This window comes from Saccopteryx bilineata, chromosome 7, assembly GCF_036850765.1.
Source record: "Saccopteryx bilineata isolate mSacBil1 chromosome 7, mSacBil1_pri_phased_curated, whole genome shotgun sequence".
Lineage (NCBI taxonomy): Eukaryota > Metazoa > Chordata > Mammalia > Chiroptera > Emballonuridae > Saccopteryx > Saccopteryx bilineata.
This window is the reverse complement of record NC_089496.1, coordinates 106874540-106889730: the sequence shown is the minus strand read 5'-3', so window position 1 is coordinate 106889730 and position 15191 is coordinate 106874540. Positions and strand designations below refer to the sequence as shown.

At 55.1% G+C, this 15191-nt stretch overlaps 1 protein-coding gene across 11 annotated transcripts in view; it reads right to left on the bottom strand.

Moving 5' to 3' along the window:
- The window catches only part of DMBT1 (deleted in malignant brain tumors 1), a 55810-nt gene that overhangs the window by 5720 nt on the left and 34899 nt on the right, over nt 1-15191 (bottom strand). For all 11 annotated transcript variants that reach the window (XM_066240158.1, XM_066240160.1, XM_066240161.1 and 8 more), the window contains 13 exons: nt 15124-15174; nt 14105-14434; nt 13286-13315; nt 12715-12765; nt 11692-11739; nt 11370-11396; nt 8542-8865; nt 7119-7145; nt 6471-6503; nt 4485-4514; nt 4074-4224; nt 1504-1712; nt 454-638 (listed from right to left, as the gene is read on the bottom strand). In XM_066240158.1, coding sequence (XP_066096255.1) covers nt 454-638; nt 1504-1712; nt 4074-4224; nt 4485-4514; nt 6471-6503; nt 7119-7145; nt 8542-8865; nt 11370-11396; nt 11692-11739; nt 12715-12765; nt 13286-13315; nt 14105-14434; nt 15124-15174 — 1496 coding nt within the window. The remainder of the gene's footprint in view (nt 1-453; nt 639-1503; nt 1713-4073; nt 4225-4484; nt 4515-6470; nt 6504-7118; nt 7146-8541; nt 8866-11369; nt 11397-11691; nt 11740-12714; nt 12766-13285; nt 13316-14104; nt 14435-15123; nt 15175-15191) is intronic.

Below are 15191 nucleotides of genomic sequence, written 5' to 3'. Positions count from 1 at the left end.
TAACAGAGGGAATCTGGTCATTTTTTAAAAATAAAACATCATTTAGACTTAAATATAAATAAAACAGAAATAATGTAAGTTATTTATTCTTTCTCTGCGGACCGGTACCAAATGGCCCACGGACCGGTACCAGTCCGTGACCCGGGGGTTGGGGACCACTGCCCTAGAGAACCTGGCGCTGCCCGTGGGCGCCGCTGTTGCTATGACTGACGTGAGTGGCAGCCTCCCTGGCACGCTCTGTGCTGGAACGTGCTGGAAAAATCACCTGCTGACCTACCCTCCTCCTCTGTCCTTCTATTTTGGAAGCAGCAAGGAACAGATTTATATCTTCACACCAATTACATGCTGGTTGTATCATAACCATGTCTTCTGGGTCCCCAGAATTCAAGAAACACGGCGCACATCCCTAGAAAGCCTGCCCAGCAGGCGGTGGAGTGGGGAGGCCCGGCTCACCTGCTGGGTGGTGCCGCAGCCGGAGTAGGGAATGGTGAATGACACGTGGCTCGACGTTATCTGGGGCCGACACTGGTAGACCTGATTCCAGCCAGGGATGGCCAGGTCCCTGGCAGAGTAGCCCAGGGACTGCAGGTAGCCTCTGCTCACGTTGGCTTGCATTTGATTCGGCAGACAGAGCAGCTCTGGTGGCCAAGGGCAGACAACAGAGTCGGTCACCGTCCCTAAGCCCGAGCACGTACTCCCAGGGGCTCCTTCCATACAGGTGCAGGGGTCAAGATGGCCGACACAGATGGGCCACGTTAGGACACGCTGGCCACCCCTACCCCCGAGGTGCCCTGCGGCTCAAGTCAGTCCCATTCTCCTGAGAGCCCGATGAGGGCGCAGGGACGTGGGATCCCACGGGTGAAGAAACGGGGGCAGCGCGTGAAGTGAGTGAAGTGTTTGGCCAAGTCACCGTTACCCACAAGGAAACGCAACGCCCCCGTTGCATCGTGGGGGTGTTGTGAAAGAAGGTCCCTTCACTGTCAAACAGGTCAAAGCCTAAACTTCTGACTGAGAAAAGACAGTGTGGACATCACCTTGCCCAGTCCCTGACCAGTCATTAAACTAGTCCATTTAACAGCTCAGACTGTAGTCATGAGCCTCTGTTGGAAGTGGCGCAGTGACCAGTGATTTTTCAGACAGCAGTCAAATGTGCCGGCTCTCAGGACATGGTCACAGTGTCCCACACTCTGGAACATCAAGCCAGGGGGTCGCTTCTGCCCTTGGCACTGGTACCTATCTCGCTATATGCTCAAAGCATCACCTGTACCTTCTTCTCCTTCTCCTCAGTCTCTGCTGACCGCAGGAAGGTCAGTATTCTGCCCATCATCCAGTTCTGTCCCTTGACCTTGTTTCTGGGCAGCCAGAGTCCCATGACCCCCTGCCCTTGGTCCCTGTCAGAGCCAGATCAATCCTGCTGTCGTTTTTGTCACAACACCACATAACGGTCAAGGAACAGAGGCTCTCAGAGGCGCCCCCCCCCCCTTAACGAGCCCGGGGACTTACTGGTGCTGTCATTGGCAGGACTGGAGTAGTACTCCACCTGGAACCCCCTCCTGGTGATACTGCCGTCACTGATGAAGCGAATGGACATAAAGTTGGACGACGAAGTGAAGGAGTCCCTCGCCCCGTGACAAATCCGGCCAATGAGGGGGGAGCTGTGGTAGGGGCCGTCGAACACCTCGATGTAGTCGTAGTTACAGTTCCCCTCAAGCCTGCAGAGACACGACACACGGTTCTGGCTTCACTTCTATTCAGGATTTGAGGCAGGAGGTCAGATCTTGCAAGGAGTGGGGTCACACCTCTGTGCCAGAAACTGACAAAATTAATAATTGAACATAATAGGCCCTGGCCGGTTGGCTCAGCGGTAGAGCGTCGGCCTGGCGTGCAGGGGACCCGGGTTCGATTCCCGGCCAGGGCACATGGGAGAAGCGCCCATTTGCTTCTCCGCCTCCCCCTCCTTCCTCTCTGTCTCTCTCTTCTCCTCCCGCAGCCAGGCTCGATTGGAGCAAAGATGGCCCGGGCGCTGGGGATGGCTCCTTGGCCGCTGCCCCAGGCGCTGAAGTGGCTCTGGTCGCGACAGAGCGACGCCCCGGAGGGGCAGAGCATCACCCCCTGGTGGGCAGAGCGTCACCCCTGGTGGGCGTGCTGGGTGGATCCTGGTCGGGCGCATGCGGGAGTCTGTCTGACTGTCTCTCCCCATTTCCAGCTTCAAAAAAATACAAAAAAAAAAAAAAAAAAAGAAAAATAATTGAACATAATAGATTTTATTTTCCTTTCCTCCTTCCCTCCCTCCCTCCCTCCCTCTTTCTTTCTTTCTTTCTTTCTTTCTTTCTTTCTTTCTTTCTTTCTTTCTTTCTTTCTTTCTTTCTTTCTTTCTTTCTTTCTTTCTTTCTTTCTTTCTTTCTATCTTTCTTTCTTTCTTTCTTTCTTTCTTTCTTCTTCTTTCTTTCTTTCTTTCTTTCTTTCTTTCTTTCTTTCTTTCTTTCTTTCAAGAGGCGGGAAGATAGTAAGGCAGACTCCTGCCTGTGCCCCTACCAGGATCCACCTGTCAACCCCACCTGCAGTCAATGCTCAAGTACTGAGCTATTTTTAGTACCCGAGGCAGATGTACTCCAACAGAGCCATTCTCAGCACCTGGGGCCATGCTCTAACCAATCGAGCCACTGGCTGTGAGAGGAGAAGACGTAGAGAAGGAGGAGAGGAAGGAGAGAAGAAGCAGATGGTCGCTTTTCCTGTGTCCCCTGACCAGAAATTGAACCTGAAATGTCCACATGCCAGGCTGATGCTCTATCCACTGAGCCACCAACAAGGGCCTGAACATAATAGATTTTCTTAAATCAAGCAGAGTTCTCTTTCCAGGGCCTCCATACATGGGGCTTAGTCCTGGCTTTTGGGGTCACACATACAGCCCCTCTTGGGACAATTCTTTGCATCATGAAAGGAAAGGATTACATCCTACCTTAGACTTTTTCTTCAGTCAAAAAGAGCCCAGTTTGCCCCAGAATAAAATAAATATCTACAAATTTATAGTGGTAGAAATAAATTATTGAATCAATGAATATTGGACAAGTCAAATAGCCTCTCCAAAGGTCAGGTTCTTACTTATAAAGGTGAAATAATCCTACCCATGCACAGAGAGCTGCTGTGAGGTTCCCAAGAAATAACACATGGACCAGTGCTTCAGAAAATGTCACAAAGCTGGTGCCCTTGTCATTCAGATGCTGGCTAAGGACCTAGTCATAGTCAACCTCTTTCCATAGGATTTTCTGAGCTTTAACTAGAGTTCCCCCAAATCCAACATGAATTGCAATGATGCGGAGATTAAAATCATGTTACATCTTTGGCAAAACCCTGAATAAATTTCCAAGGCAGAGAGCCCCCCACCCCCACCCAAGGGTGCTGTATAAATCAGAAATTGATGGACATAACTATTTTGCTCAGTGATGACTGTTAGGGAAGATGTTATGGTACCTTCTTTCCAGGACACTAGAAAACACGGGTGCCTCAGCATGGTTACCCCACCCCAGCCCCCGGACCAATCACATAGTAATGTGGCTTCGATGATGTCTTCTCTGCTTAAAGCAGTGATTTCTCCATGTACCCCTGAGCCCTAGAATTCACCCCTCAAAACAGAGGGTGTGGAGAGAAAAGGTTCAAAACACCTGGTGTGGTTGTTCCTAGGGGTTCTCTGCATTATTATTACCCCTACTGGGGTCCCCCCCCAATGGATAACATTTTTCAAGCATTTTCGTATATTTCTCTCTTGTGACATCCCCAATAACCGCTGGGAAGAGGCAGCAGGAGACAGGCATTTGATTTCTCCTTTTTGACTCAGGTTCAGGCAAGTTAAATAATTTCTTATGATCGCACACAGCAAGTCAGTGACCAGACCAAGGCTGTTGTCCTGGCCTTACCTCCACCGTCTGCCTCTGTGCAGGGTCAAAACTTGAACCCATGAGAAAAAAATAGAGTCAATGGGGCCAACATGTCTCCTGAAGAGCCAGGGGCCGTTGGCTCCCTTCCAAAGGTCCGCGGGGTCCCCCACGTGTCCTGTGCTGCATCCTCACACTTACTGCACATCTCTGAAGACGACTGTCACGCGGTCATTGTTCCGGACTTCAATGTCCCACACACATCTGGCGTTGTTTGGGTAGTCCTCAGGGTAGAAGGGGCTGGAGAAGTAGCCCGACTGCTGAGACAGGAAGCCTCCACAGGAATAATTTGCTGTGGGGACAAAACAGATGTGCTGGTGACCCCCAGAGCACATGGCACATCACCCGGGGAACCCTTTTCAACAATTCCCAAGACGGAGACCCAGCAGGCGGTGGCCTAGACCTGGCCCGCCCACGGAGGGTCAGTTGGACGCGCTTCCAGGGCGGCTATACTTAGGGAATCCATCTCTTCGCCATTCTCATCATGTGTCCTCAGTGCCACCGTCACTGAGGGGAAGGGAAAGGGGACTTGTCAGGGGGCTCAGCACTTACCGGATGGGTTGGGAACCGTGTGGGCAGGAGCTGTTGACAAAGAGAAAAGAGATAAGGGTCAGTTTTCCGGCATCCTTGACACAGTCATGAAGCACTCGCCTGCTCTGTGCCAGAGAGGTGCCAGCCCCCGGGGTCACAGGACGATGCTGGACGCAGGCCACGCCCTCGGGGAGCTCACAGCCTCAGGGAGAGGCCTGGCCTCTAACACAACAGCTGACGGAGCCCAGGGCTCGGGCCACACACCCGCCTGAACCAACCAGTCTGCTTTTCTGCCAAGCCTCAGCTTCAAGAACTTTCCCAACCCCTGGATCAAGAAAGTCCTTGTCAATATGCCCTTTGCACACTCATCTTTCCCTTTGAAACACCTGTCACAATTGTAATTATATCACTAATTCTGTATATACTATGTACTACTGTGAGCTAATTGAGGGAGGAAGCCAGTTTCTCTTTTTCACCGTTTTGTAATTTTACAACCATTCCTGGTGCCAGTGTGGCCAGATACACAGCAAAGATCTGAAAGTACTTCACATCATAAGAGTTAGTGTCCTTTTAAGTTCATTCTAGACACCAGACACTATGTTAACTTCAATCCAGTAAATCTATATCTGTTTTAAAGGAAAAAAGAAAATGAGGCATGCAAAGATTTATTTATAAAAATATTTTTCATCACAGGATCATTTATAATAATAAAAAAATATAAATAACCAAAATGCCCAGCAACTGGGGATGCGCTAAATAATTTGTGGGTGTAGCTGGCATTGAAAATGATGGCGAGAGCAATTTCTCAAGAGCAATAAAAAGCTGCTGAACTGTGCGTGTCTGTCGTCAGGTAAACTTTGCATAAAAAAGCATGGTTGGCCCTGGCCGGTTGGCTCAGTGGTAGAGCGTTGGCCTGGCGTTCAGGAGTCCCGGATTCGATTCTCGGCCAGGGCACACAGGAGAAGCACCCATCTGCTTCTTCACCCCTCCCCCTCTCCTTCCTCTCTGTCTCTCTCTTCCCCTCCCACAGCCAAGGCTCCATTGGAGCAAAGTTGGCCCAGATGCTGAGGATGGCTCCATGGCCTCTGCCTCAGGCGCTAGAATGACTCTGGTTGCAACAGAGCGACGCCCCAGATGGGCAGAGCATCTCCCCCTGGTGGGCGTGCTGGGTGGATCCCAGTCGGGCACATGCGGGAGTCTGTCTGTCTGCTTCCTGGTTTTCAACTTCAGAAAAATACAAAAAAAAAACAACTTTTTTTTTAAAAGCGTGGTTGTTGGTGAAATATCCATTTAGTATCTCCTTTCTTCCTCCCAAAGCTTTGGAGACTCGCTAAGAGATAAAAGGCTTTATGTCTATTCTTTGAAGAATCAATTATCATGTTTACTTCAGAAAAAGGAGAAGGAGATCCCCTTCGTTTAAACAAATTTTATTGGCCGGGCCAATTGGCTCAGTGATAGGGCGTTGGCTCTGTGTGTGGATGTCCTGGGTTTGATTCCTGGTCAGGGCACACAGGAGAAGCAACCATCTGCTTTTCTACCCCTCTCCTCTCTCTGTCTCCCTATCCCATGGCCATGGCTTGAATGGTTTGAGCAAAGTTGGCCATGGCCACTGAGAAAGGCTCCATGGCCTCGCCTCAGGCACTGAAATAGCTCAGTTGCCGAGCAACAGAGCAGCAGCAGCCCAGACGGGTAGAGCATCACCTGGTAGGGAGCTTGCCAGGTGGATCTGGGTCAGGGTGCATGCGGGAGTCTGTCTCTGCCTCCCTGCCTCTCACTTAATTAAAAAAAAAGTTATCAAGCTAGCAGGGGCGATATGAAGGCTGCACGTGTGCAAGCAGGGTGTTGGCTGTGTGGATGCAGGCAGGGGCAGGGTGGTGGGCCGATCTGGGGAGGCTGGGTGTGCAGGTGGAGAGAGGCTGTGCACTCAGCATAGGACAGCATGGACAGCCACTCCTGGGGATAAGAGCGCCAGGCCCTATGTGAGAGATGAAGAAACCTGATACTTACTGCCAGTGGTTGTAAATGGTGGATGCCACCAATCTAGAAAGAAAAGGAAGTGGTTTTAGGATTTTACCAGCAAGTTTTTAACTCCCATGGCGGATAGTTTGACAGAGGAAGTCAAATTCTCTGCCTTATGACAGGACTTCTCGGAGCCTTGACCACTCCAGTTCACACTGAATGGTCACGGGGAGCCTCACAGTGGTAGCACTTCCCCACCGTATTGGGCATCTAATATTTTCATCTGGACACAAAGAACACTTTGGGGTGGCGCTCTCGATGTGGAGGAATTCTTTAACAGATAAACATTTGTAGGAAAGGGTTTGACTTGGCCATGTTTCTAAAATGGTCACAGTTCTCCCTGGGTTGATCAGGACCATTATTTGCATTTGAAATGACCAGAGGCCCAAAACCTTTTCCACTGCACCCTCTCCCTATGAGCACCAGCGACTGGTAATGGCCAGGTCAGGGGGGTCAGGGGGACTCCCCAGGCTATGCTCAGGGACAGCAGTGGTCCTGGGGGTTCCGCTGGTCACTGTCGCAAACTCCAGAGTCCTCAAAGAGAAATCCCTCCTCAGAAGGAGCCTGCACGTCCCTCGGAGACTGGGGAAACGGCGGGTGGGGCTCCCGAGAGGAAGGCTCGCTGCGGTGACTCACCTGGGGTGGTAGTATGTATCTGTGAAGCTGCCGGAAAGGGAAGAGAACGCGGTCAGTCTCAGCGCCCAGGCCATGCAACACAGGCTCCCAAGGGACCTTAGAGAGACCTTAGGTGCCAACGCCCATCCCCTCAAGGCACTGAGGAACGCTCCCGGCTGCTGTCTAGAGGAGCTGAATACAAACCTCAGGGGTTCATCTGCCCCAAAAAGCTCTTGGGGGAGTTTGTTATTACAACCTAGTCTGCTCTAGGGGCCTACCTAGGGAAGAGCCGCAGCCCACCCATACAGTTGAGGGGTGCCAGTAGCTCTTGGTGATGTTCTCAGGGAAATGGCCCACCTTCCAGGGAAGTTCAGGAGGAGAGGAGCTCAGGGCAGGGGGAGCCCTGACTTGAAGAAAACCACACGCAAATAGAGGCCCACTGCCTCGGAGGCCCGCTGTCTCGGAGGCCCACTGTCTCGGAGGCCCACTGTCTCGGAGGCCCACTGTCTCGGAGGCCCCGCTGCCTCGGAGGCCCCGCTGTCTCGGAGGCCCCGCTGCCTCGGAGGCCCACTGTCTCGGAGGCCCGCTGTCTCGGAGGCCCACTGTCTCAGAGGCCCCACTGCCTCGGAGGCCCACTGTCTCGGAGGCCCCGCTGTCTCGGAGGCCCCACTGTCTCGGAGGCCCACTGTCTCAGAGGCCCCACTGCCTCGGAGGCCCCGCTGTCTCGGAGGTCCCGCTGTCTCAGAGGCCCCACTGTCTCGGAGGCCCGCTGTCTCGGAGGCCCCGCTGTCTCGGAGGCCCACTGTCTCGGAGGCCCACTGTCTCAGAGGCCCCACTGTCTCGGAGGCCCACTGTCTCGGAGGCCCCGCTGTCTCGGAGGCCCCGCTGTCTCGGAGGCCCCGCTGTCTCAGAGGCCCCGCTGTCTCGGAGGCCCCGCTGTCTCAGAGGCCCCGCTGCCTCGGAGGCCCCGCTGTCTCAGAGGCCCCACTGTCTCGGAGGCCCCGCTGTCTCGGAGGCCCCGCTGTCTCGGAGGTCCCGCTGTCTCGGAGGCCCCGCTGTCTCGGAGGCCCCGCTGTCTCGGAGGCCCCGCTGTCTCAGAGGTCCCGCTGTCTCAGAGGCCCCGCTGTCTCGGAGGCCCCGCTGTCTCGGAGGCCCCGCTGTCTCGGAGGCCCACTGTCTCAGAGGCCCCGCTGTCTCAGAGGCCCCGCTGTCTCAGAGGCCCCGCTGTCTCGGAGGCCCCGCTGTCTCGGAGGCCCCGCTGCCTCGGAGGCCCCGCTGCCTCGGAGGCCCCGCTGTCTCGGAGGCCCCGCTGTCTCGGAGGCCCCGCTGTCTCGGAGGTCCCGCTGTCTCGGAGGCCCCGCTGTCTCAGAGGCCCCGCTGTCTCAGAGGCCCCGCTGTCTCAGAGGCCCCGCTGTCTCAGAGGCCCATCGTCTCGGAGGCCCACCTGAGCAGATGACACTTGCGTCCTCATGGTGTCCGCAGTTGTGTGAGTTCCAGCCTCTGTGCCGGCAGTCCCACAGGTAGGACTCGTACCCTGAGCACTGCACGTCGTCCAGGACAATCGGCCCTGAGCCCTGACCAAACCGGGCGTACCCCGGGGCCTGTGTGGCCCGGCCGCAGCCCAGCTGCCTGCACACCACGTTGGCGTCATTCATGTCCCAGCTGTCATCGCACACGGTGCCCCAGGAGCCTCGGTACAGGACCTCCACCCGGCCCTGGCACCAGTCGCTTCCGTTCACCAGCCGCAGGGCCAGCCCGGAATCAGAGCCTAGGAGGGGACAGAAAAGTTCACTCTCTCCTGTGTGTCCTGAAGGAAGAGGTTCCCAGGGGTGAGTGAGGCTCAGAATTCTTCCAGGGGCCAAGACTTTGGGGGGCGGGTTGGTGTTGTCCAGCAACAGGGCTTGACCAAATCCTGCTCATTTCCCTTATATTCAAGGGGCTGTTTTATAGGACCCCATGTGTGTCCTCTCTTGGGTCCCCACAATGCCCAGCAAGGCCGTGTAATGCGGGGGCAAAGAGAGGAAGCCAGCAGTCTGCCTCAGCAGTGATCGCTGGGCTCCACCTGGATTCCTGCAGCAGGACACCACCAGGGACAGCTGCCCAGCCCCCCACCAAGGGACAGTCCTCAGACCCGTTCTTTGGAAACTCCGCCTTCAGCTGACTCACCCCTATCCAAGGGGACCCCACCCCACTGGGCTTGGGGCTATTCCTGGAGGCTCCTTCTCCACTGAGCACTGACTCAGGTCACCTTCAAACCCTACGTCTGCCCCAAATCGTAAACAAACCGTGGACCCACTGAACACTGTGACAGTGGGCAGGAGGGACTGTCACGGACACCTAGCTGGGCATCCTTGGAGTGGCAGAAAAGAGAAGATGGGCAGAGTTGGGTCAGCTTCCTTGGAGGAAGGTCATTCGCCAGAGACACCAGCAGCCTGGACATCATGATCCCTCCCTCGCTGGCCTAGGGCACTGACCATGGTCTGGTCACTCTGGCCCTTGGGCTTAGTACCTGTACAGTGAGGGCCCTGTTCTCCAAAAAATATACATACATGGCCAACAAGCACAGGAAAGGATGCCCAACACCATTAGTCACTAGGGAAACGAAATCAAAACCACAATGAGATGCCATCTCACACCTACTGGGACGGACGGACACAGTAAAGAGACACCTAAGTGTTGGTGAGGATGGAGAGAAACCGGAATCCTCACGCATGGCCGATGGCAACATAGAATGGTGCAGCCCCTTTGGTAACCAGCTCAACGTCCGCACAGTAAGTGAAGCATCAAGTTATCACGTGACCCAGCAATAGCAACCCAAATGGCCATCCACAGATAGGTGGATCGATACAATGTGGTCTATCCGTGCAATGAACTGCTGTGGAGCCGCAGCAGGAAAGTCTCGACACAGCTGCAGCAGGGGTGAAAGGTTATGCCGAGGGAAAGACGCCAGGCACAGAGGCCACGGGTTGTCCGGTTCCATTAAAATGAAATATCCATAAGAGGCGAAGCCACAGAGACAGAACGCAGACCCGTGATTGCGGGGAAAAGGGGTCTGGGTGTGCAACTTCTATCGGGGACGATGGGAAATTCTGGAACCGAATAGTGGTGATGGTTGTTCACGTCTGTGACGGCACTGAAACCACAGGGCCGTGCGCTGTACAATGGTCAACGCTGTGGTCAGGGGAGATCCAGTGACTGAAAGGACAGGGAAGCAGAAACTATGGGGCTGTTTCCCCCCATCCCGACTCACAGAGTCCAGGGTCATGGTCCCACCACAGGGCCATAGCCATGATGAGCCGTGACACCGACTGTCCCCAAGGAAGGAGAAGGACCAGGCTTACAGGGCACATGGGAGCCCTATGAGCTCCTCCGTGGACATGCACAGGACCAGCTCAGACTCGGGCCCTGGGCCAGAGGCCAGCTCGAGTGCAGAGTGCAGACCTGGGTCGATGCCCCGGGGAGGGGCAAGGCTTTGCTCCTCTGACCAGGGGCTGGGGACGCGACAGCCCCATTCAGCAGAGAGCACGGCAGTGGGCACGCTCCCATCGGGAGCGCTCCTGCATGTGTCTCAGATCTCCTGCCCTGACTTTCATTGTAACAGAAACCCCCTCCCTATTAAAAGAACAACCACACCCAGAACCACTTCCGGTGAGGTAGAAGTAGGGCCTAGTGTCACATCGTCCCCGCACTCCCCTGGGGACTGTGAACGTGGGCGTGACACGCTGGCCGGGCCAGCAGAGCACATGGAGATGATTCAGGAGAAGAAACCTATTGCCAAGCGAGCTGCTCAGAGTCCTCCTGAGACTCGTCACCCGAGAGACTAGGATCAACAGAGTCTTTCTCTTGGTGGGATGTAGACGGGGCTGGCAACTACCCCCCACGTGCGGAAAGCAAGCTATGGTGAGACCCATACACATAAGAAAGTAGAGGTGAGTAAAGTGCGTGGGGGCGGTCTTGGGACTTTTGGATCCAGCGGCACCTGTAGCGAAACCTCCCACCTACCACTAAATGTCCTAAATCCGTGAGCCATGGAATTCTCTTCCAGCTAAAGAGCGTTTGAGTCGGGCTCCCGTGACTTGCACACCAGAACGTCCTAACGTGTCCAATAACTGGCAGGTTAAGGGAGTCCATCATTCTAGGGGACAGAGGAAACCCTCTACATGGGATGAGGTGACGGGCACGGAAGCTCAACCCAAGATTCAAGAGCTCTGCCAGGCCTGTTGACTACAGGGATGAACGCTGACGCCTTGGCTGGACCCCAGCACCGCTCACCGTAGGAAGTTGTCGTGTCCCGCCAGCCTGGAGAGAGAACAAGGCAGGCTCAGAGAGGGGGCCGTAGAATCAAGGATCAAGGTTGGGTCTGGTGATGATCTGGGATTGGGGTCCGGGACAGTGGGGGCTGAGAAGCTCTGTAGCCAGGGAGAGAGAGCCAACCATGGCACACCTAGGACCTGGTTTCAGAGGCCCCTGTCTGCCTGCCCACCACAGGGACAAGGATCAGGAGGCACATCTGGAGCCTCTGTCTATCACGTTCCACCCCAGCCTGGACTCACAAGCAGAGAGAGAGCCCCAGGAGAATGATGGGGACATTTACCTGTTGTCGTTTCTGTTGGTGCGGCTGTGCTTGGCCATGTGTCTGAAACTGACAACAAAGAGAAAAGTCCTAGTTAGGCATCACCACAAGGAGTCCTTTAAAAATTAGGCAGTGAGCATCATGACAATTCCCACATGCATCCTACCACTTGCTACCTGTGCGTGCCCAAGCCTCCTGCTCAGCTAGGGGGCAGTGGTCCTGCAGGGAATCAGCCGGATGCCTCCACGTTCTAATTCGGATGTTCGTCTCTGTTTGTGTCTCCCTCTCCTGACCCTGTACTCACTAGCAGTACTAAGAGGCAGCCCTGACTCTGAGGCTGGTCAGAAAGAGCCAGTGGGCGTGGTCATGAACCTGGAGCCAATCACACGTCCTGGTCTCCAGAGGACCAAAATCACCTGTTAACCTGCAGCCCTGAGCACAGCGTCTGCCACTTTGGAGTGCAGATGTGATGATGCTGAATCTTAGGGTGATGTAAAATGTGAGGGACTGAGAGAACCTGGCTTTATGGCTGTTCATCAACAGCAGATCCGATGTAGGGGAGCACCATTGACCCCCAATGGAGGTGAGCAGGACTGCCACCCGAATCCACCCGGGACAGAGCTCCATGGCTCTAGTGGCATTTCCTACTGTTTGGCAGCTTGTTGGCACCTTCATGGTCCTGGCTGACCTGACAAAACCCTAGGAGGTGACATGACCTCTGCTGGACATGGGAGGACACGCACTCTCAGCCTCTCTGCCCGGGAACTCAGCTCGAGACCTGAGCCAGCAGAGGGGTCTCAGCAGGACTGAGTTTACACTGAGCAGTGAGGGGGATCTCTGAAGACCCTCTTCCCTGGATCCCACTGCAGACACGTCACCACAACCATGGCACACCTAGGACCTGGTCTCAGAGGCCCCTGTCTGCCTCCCCACCACAGGGACAAGGATCAGGAGGCACATCTGGAGCCTCTGTCTATCACGTTCCACCCCAGCCTGGACTCACAAGCAGAGAGAGAGCCCCAGGAGGGTGATGGGAACACTTACCTGTTGCCCGTTCCGTTGTCGGTGCGGCTGTGCTTGACCATGTGTCTGGAACTGACAACAAAGAGTGACCATACTTAGGGATCACCACAAGGAGTCCTTTAAAACTTTGGCAGCGAGCATGAGTCAAAACCATGCCCCTGAAGGTCCTTAACAGTGACAATGAGGTGGTACAGTCTGTGAGGGCAGTCACAGTGCTCTCCTGACACTGTGTTCTTTGGTAAAAGCCTTCCCTCCCTTCGGCTCTGCAGGGAGTGGATGGCGTAAAAGATCTCTGTTCGCCTGTCACCCATAACATTGGGCCCAGACAAAGCGTTCAGGTAGAAATGACCCCAGGACTGAGCCTCCTCTGTCACCAGAAGCAGGCGAGCACTGCAGCCAGCATGCTCTTATCCCACTGAGCCAGACCAGGGGACCGATGTGTCGTGGGCTCAGCCGGAACCCATGTACACACTCTGGAGTGATCAGGAAAGGGACCGGGAGGCGGACACCTCCACAGTCCCTCCTGCAGCTGCGGGGGTGAGGGCGGGTAGAAAAGAGAAGGGGGGCAGCGGTCAGAGGCAGCAGGACTCACCTGTCATGGCTGTGGACGGGACCCAGGAAGCTGTGGGACAGAGAGAGAGGGGGTCAGAGCACACATGGGCACAGAAGGTGTCACAGCTAGAAGCACACAAGGGGAAGACATTGTGGGTCAGATGCTCAATCTGGTCTGTCCCCTGCCACAAAGGGCGGGGTATTTGCCATCTAACCCTAGAAAGATGCTCCTTGTCAGAATCCAGGAAGACTGCACGCATTGTTTCAATGTCAAGGGGATTTTCTCTGTGTCTAGATAGACTGACCGAGTTGACCCAAGAAAACCCTCTCCCGTGCAACTGTGAGCAGTTCACAGAGGTGGCAAAGGTGACAGGTCCAGCTCCAGGCCCAAGTCCCACGTGGGGCGTTTCGGGCCTGACCGTAAGCAATGACAAGCAGGCCTCCTAGGGGTCACTGCTCTTCGCAGGACGAACCTTGTGTGCACAGACTGCATCGAAATCCTCTGCAGAGAGTTACATCAGGGATTCACGAGCCCCAACTCAGGCCGGTCATGGAAGGGCCGCCACACGCCTAGCCCATGGGCCCCCGGTCCCAAGTGTCCCTACACCTGGCCCTTGCCGCTGGCCCGCATGTTCCCAGGAGGGAGAACAAGTTTGATTCTCGCTCCATGTTTGGATCCTAATTCGCCTTCTCAGTGCCTGGCAGCAGGCCACGGGCTAACATGATCTAGGCTGAGAGCTCAGGAAACTTCCAGGGAACAAGAAGAGTGAAGAGACTGACAGGAAACAGAATTTAAGAGCAAACGTGCTGAGGAAACATCAACCCCATGAAAGGGAGACCAAAGGTGCCCGAGGCCCACCTGAGCAGACGACGCCGGCGTCCTCCGCGTGGTTGCAGTTGTGTAAGTTCCACCCGTTGTGCGGGCAGTTCCACAGGAAGGACTCGTGCCCTGAGCAGCGCACATCATCCAGGAGAATCGGCCCTGAGCCCTGACCAAAGTGGGCATTTCCAGGGGCCCACGTGGCCCAGCCACAGCCCAGCTGCCTGCACACCACGTTGGCATCATTGGTGTTCCACCCGTCGTCACACACGGTTCCCCAGGAGCCTCGGTAGAGTACCTCCACCCGGCCCTGACAGCGGTCAAGTCCATTCACCAGCCTCAGGGCCAGAACAGAGCCAGTCCCGGACTCTAGAAATGACACAAGAACATCTCCTCCATGTCTGTTTGAGTGGCCAGGCTTGAGGCATGACCTAGACTCAGGGGACGTCCTCATGGCCAAATTCCCTAAGCAAGCTGTCGGCTTTGAACATGTCCTGAGATTAACCTTCATCACAAGAAAGGAGTAGAGAAAACTTATCCTGCCGGCTCTAAGATGATCCAATGTGGGGAAGCGCCCGTGACCACCCCGACAGAGGTGAGCAGGATTGTCCCCCGAGTCTACACAGGGCCCCCCAGGGCAGAGCTCCATGGCTCTAGGGGCATTTCACATTTTGGGCAGCTTGTTGGCACCCTCATGGTCCTGGCTGACTTCAGGTAAAGCCCTAGGAAGTGACATGACCTCTGACATACAGGGGGAGGACAGACACTCTCAGCCACTCTGCCCGGGAACGCAGCTCCAGGCCTGAGCCAGCAGAGGGGTCTCAGCAGGACTGAGTTTACACTGAGCAGCAAAGGGGGGTCTCCGAAGACCCTCCTCCCTGGATCCCACTGGTCACCACAACCATGGCACACCTAGGACCTGGTCTCAGAGGCCCCTGTCTGCCTCCCCACCACAGGGACAAGGATCAGGAGGCACATCTGGTGCCTCTATCACGTTCCACCCCAGCCTGGACTCACAAGCAGAGAGAGAGCCCCAGGAGGGTGATGGGAACATTTACCTGTTGTCGTTTCCATTGTTGGTACAAATGAGGGTGGCCATGTGTCTGGAACTGACAATAAAGAGAAG